At 34.3% G+C, this 3,751-nt stretch overlaps 1 protein-coding gene across 1 annotated transcript in view; it reads right to left on the reverse strand.

The window, feature by feature from the left end:
- gpx8 (glutathione peroxidase 8 (putative)) overlaps window positions 1-2,975 on the reverse strand; it is a 5,443-nt gene extending 2,468 nt beyond the window's left edge. The window contains 2 exon segments of the mRNA NM_200222.1: window positions 2,256-2,517; window positions 2,674-2,975. Coding sequence (NP_956516.1) covers window positions 2,256-2,517; window positions 2,674-2,880 — 469 coding nt within the window. The 5' untranslated portion in view covers window positions 2,881-2,975.
- Window positions 2,976-3,751: the final 776 nt, after the last annotated feature.

A 3,751-nucleotide genomic window follows, 5' to 3' on the forward strand; every position in this document is an offset into this window, starting at 1 on the left:
TTGTAATAAGTGTCTTAAGTTAACAGCAATCTAGAAAGCAATAAATTGTTATTTTGACAGTGTTTCTTAAATGTATATTCCTCTAAATTGAGATTCGGTTGCTTTTCAGTCACAAACTGCTCGCTGCACATCAGGATTTTAAAGCTTGTTTGACAGCTGTGTGCTTTTTTTTTTACATTGTTGCAATTATATAAAATGTGCTGTTAATAAAACAAATGCATCTTTTTGATTTTTTCATTAATTTACAAATATTGTGATATACTGTATCATGGATGGTTTTCTTTATCAATATCGAGGGGCAAAATATTGTGATTACATCGTATCGTGATAATATCGTATCGCAAGTAAACCTGTGATTCTCACCCTTATTATTTATTAAATTTAAAGTATTATTCTCATTTAGTTACTCACTTTATTCTACAATGCAGAAATAAGCACTTTTCTGCAATTGATTTATGATTCACTTGCCAATGGGCAAAATGACTGGAAACAATAAACTGCAGTGAATGGTCAAACTGATCTACAAACAAGCGTGTTTATCACTATACATAAACAATCTATTTTTTTTGCAACACAAAGCAGCATAACAAGCTGTGAATGAGACTGTATTGTGATACATTTATGACTGAATATTGAACAGGCAAGTTTATTTATTTAATTATATTTTTGTCTTGCTTGTTGCCAGATTTCTGAGATGGAAACCAGCAACAGTTTCTTGTTAAAATGGCCCAAAAATTATTAAAGACAAATTACTTTAAATCTGTGAATTAATACAGTGGCGACAATAAATTTTTGCATATTTTAGTTTTTTACTGGTTCTAGGTTCTATAAAACACTACTATGAACATTTTGATGATGTTTGAAAGTGAAACTGACCATATTTTAGTTTTAATTTACATAATAAAAAATAGCGCTATAAGAAATGTTAAATCAATTTTCAGAAATGAGATTAATTTATCTAAAAGCTGAATAAATAATCTTTCAACAGATTTTGTTTGGTTTGTTAGGATAGTCCAATACTTGGCAGTTTTTGAGTAAATTCGAGTAAAATCACCTTTAAAAATTTCCAGATTAAGTTAATACATATTTCAAATCAAAACATTTGCTTTAAATCTTTAAAAAATATTTTTACATTTGAATATTTACATCAGAAGAGGTTTACTTAATACTCTAAAGATATTTTAGCATAAAACAAAAATCTATAATTTTGACATGCAGGGTATTTTCTTCTATTCTGAAATAATGTAGTTGTGAAACAGTATGTATTTAAAATATTTTGGTGCATATCTGCATTTTATCTGTTTGTTCATGTTCTATTAATTCAAGACACAATCTTGTTCAGTACAAAGTGTTACACAGACTTCATTATTCTAAAACAAAGCTTAATAAATTCTATCCATTGGTTTCCTCCACATGTGAAAAGTGTAAAGCTGCTGAGGGTATTGTGTTTAAATTCAGAACTTTTGATAAGAAATATTTCAGTTCTTTGCTAAAGTTTACAATTGTCTTTTACTCCCTGTACAGTTGGGAGTGTACAGTTACCTGTTCAGTATGGCATGATCATAGCTAAAAAAAAAAAAAAAGATATCCTTTGTTTTTAGAAGAAAAATTTAAAGCCTCTTTTTCTGACTGGCTTCTTGGACTTACCTCCACTTTACATTTGGAAAGAATTAGATATACCACCTCTGGGAATTCTGCGAAATTTGATCAAATGTGTGATCCAGTCTTTTTTTTTTTTTTTTTTTAACACCATAAAGACAAAGTGTTGTTCTGTGTGTTCTGAAGTTTTTTTCTCTCTCTTTACAACCATTGCTGTGTCTTTTTGTAGGTCATACAGTATATGTTTTGTATGTCGCCATTTTCTCCGGTTTTATGCTTAATTTTTACATTTTGCACAGATTATTGTTTCATGATGGGTTTGTCTGTTCTTTGTTTTTCTGTCGGCAAAAATTCTAATAATAAAAATATATATATAAAAAGAAAAAATAAACCTGGGGCCTTAAAAAAACACAAAATTAAATACAAAATAAAGGAAAATAACAGTAAAATGGTCCACTTTTTGAGAAACTTTTTGAGTTTTTGTAGTGTCAGAAAGGTGGCACCCTCGAGGGGTCGCTATTAACAGCTATGAAAAATAAAATAACTTTAAAACAAGAAAAACATACCGTTTTTCATATTGTTTGTACATAATTTGCTTTCAATTGTCCTAGCAAAAAACACGTTACTAAATTAAGATTTTCTTTCTCATGACCTACCTGTGAGGAATCTGAATGCGGGCTCCGCCTCAGACCCCATTATTTTGATCTTGTTGAAGATGGGGAACGTCACGCCATAGTTGGATTTGGCAAACGCTTCAATTTCTCGGCTAGTACCTGATTCAGTGTCCCCGTACTGCGAGCAGGGAAACGCGAGCACGTTAAAATGCGACGTGCCGAGCTCTCTGTGCAGCTCCTGCAGAGCCCGGTAACTCTGCTCCGTTAACTCGCTTCCACTCGCCACGTTTACAACCAGAGAGACCTATAATCAAAGACAGAGAGCCCTCGAGTAAAAATACCGCTGTTTTGGACATATTTTGTGACACAATATAGTAGGACAACCATGAGTCTATCAAAAGGCTGATAAATGAAGCAAACAATCTAAAAACAAAACTTAGTTTGTTTTTGCATAACTCACTTTCCCTCGGTATTTCTCCAGTGAGACGGTCCTGCCTCTCGCGTCCTTCACCTCATACGAGTAGAAATCTTTGGTTTTTCGCGACTTTGACAGTTTGTTCTGCAGGAGATACAGCGAGCCCATGCACAAAGCCACACTCAGCAAGACTTTGAACAGTCCTGCTCGTGAAGCAGAAGACTTGCTGGGGTATCCCCCGAGCGCCTCCATGATGGAGGATCAATATATGGGAGAAGAATCTCGGCAAAAAAACGTTGAAGTTTTTGTGGGCGTGTCCAGGAGCAGGGGGCGTGTCTAACGACAGAGCCATTGGTGAAGAACGCTGTCAGTCAAATTTATCTTCTTCTCTTTTTAAAGTTATTTAAAAGGAAACACGACATTGTCAATTGCAACATTAATTCACATTTACATTTAAAATACATATTAAAAACAAAAAACAAAGGTCACTCGTTATTTTTCTTTGAAGGTGTAATTCTCGCTATTAATTGGATAATTCACTCAAAATAAAATCTACTCACTATTTACTCGCCCTCAAACCTTCATAAGTCTGTTCTGCTGAATACAAAAGAAGAAATTTTCAAAAAAGCTGAAATCCTGTATCCATTGACTTCCATGAAAATAAATAATAATGTAGATAAATACTATAGATAATACTATAGTATATAAAATACTATAGATAATAATGATGACAGGCAGTGGCGGATTTAGGCATGGGCAATATGCAATAGTATCTGGATGCAGCCTTTATTATGCAAGCTGAGATTGCATCACTCAGCGATACAATGTCAGACACAATGCACTCAAATGGAGCTAGTGATGTCACTGTGAGGGGAAGGGTTAAGGGTGGGGTTAGGTGAGCCCATTAAAAAGCATTGGCTGCAGATTGCATCCCAGATTGCACTGCACCAGGTCTGCATCCAGACCCCTCTTGCAATATGGGCGATCATCCAGGGCGGCATCTTGCTGGGGCGGCACAGGGAGACAAAAAAGTGCCCCAGACTAGTAAAAGCTTTGAGATAAGAATTAGTTTATTTAAGTGTATAGAGCGATTATCCAAGAATAAAGATGTTAGGGGCCATTC

Source organism: Danio rerio, chromosome 8, assembly GCF_049306965.1.
Source record: "Danio rerio strain Tuebingen ecotype United States chromosome 8, GRCz12tu, whole genome shotgun sequence".
Classification (NCBI taxonomy): Eukaryota; Metazoa; Chordata; class Actinopteri; order Cypriniformes; family Danionidae; genus Danio; species Danio rerio.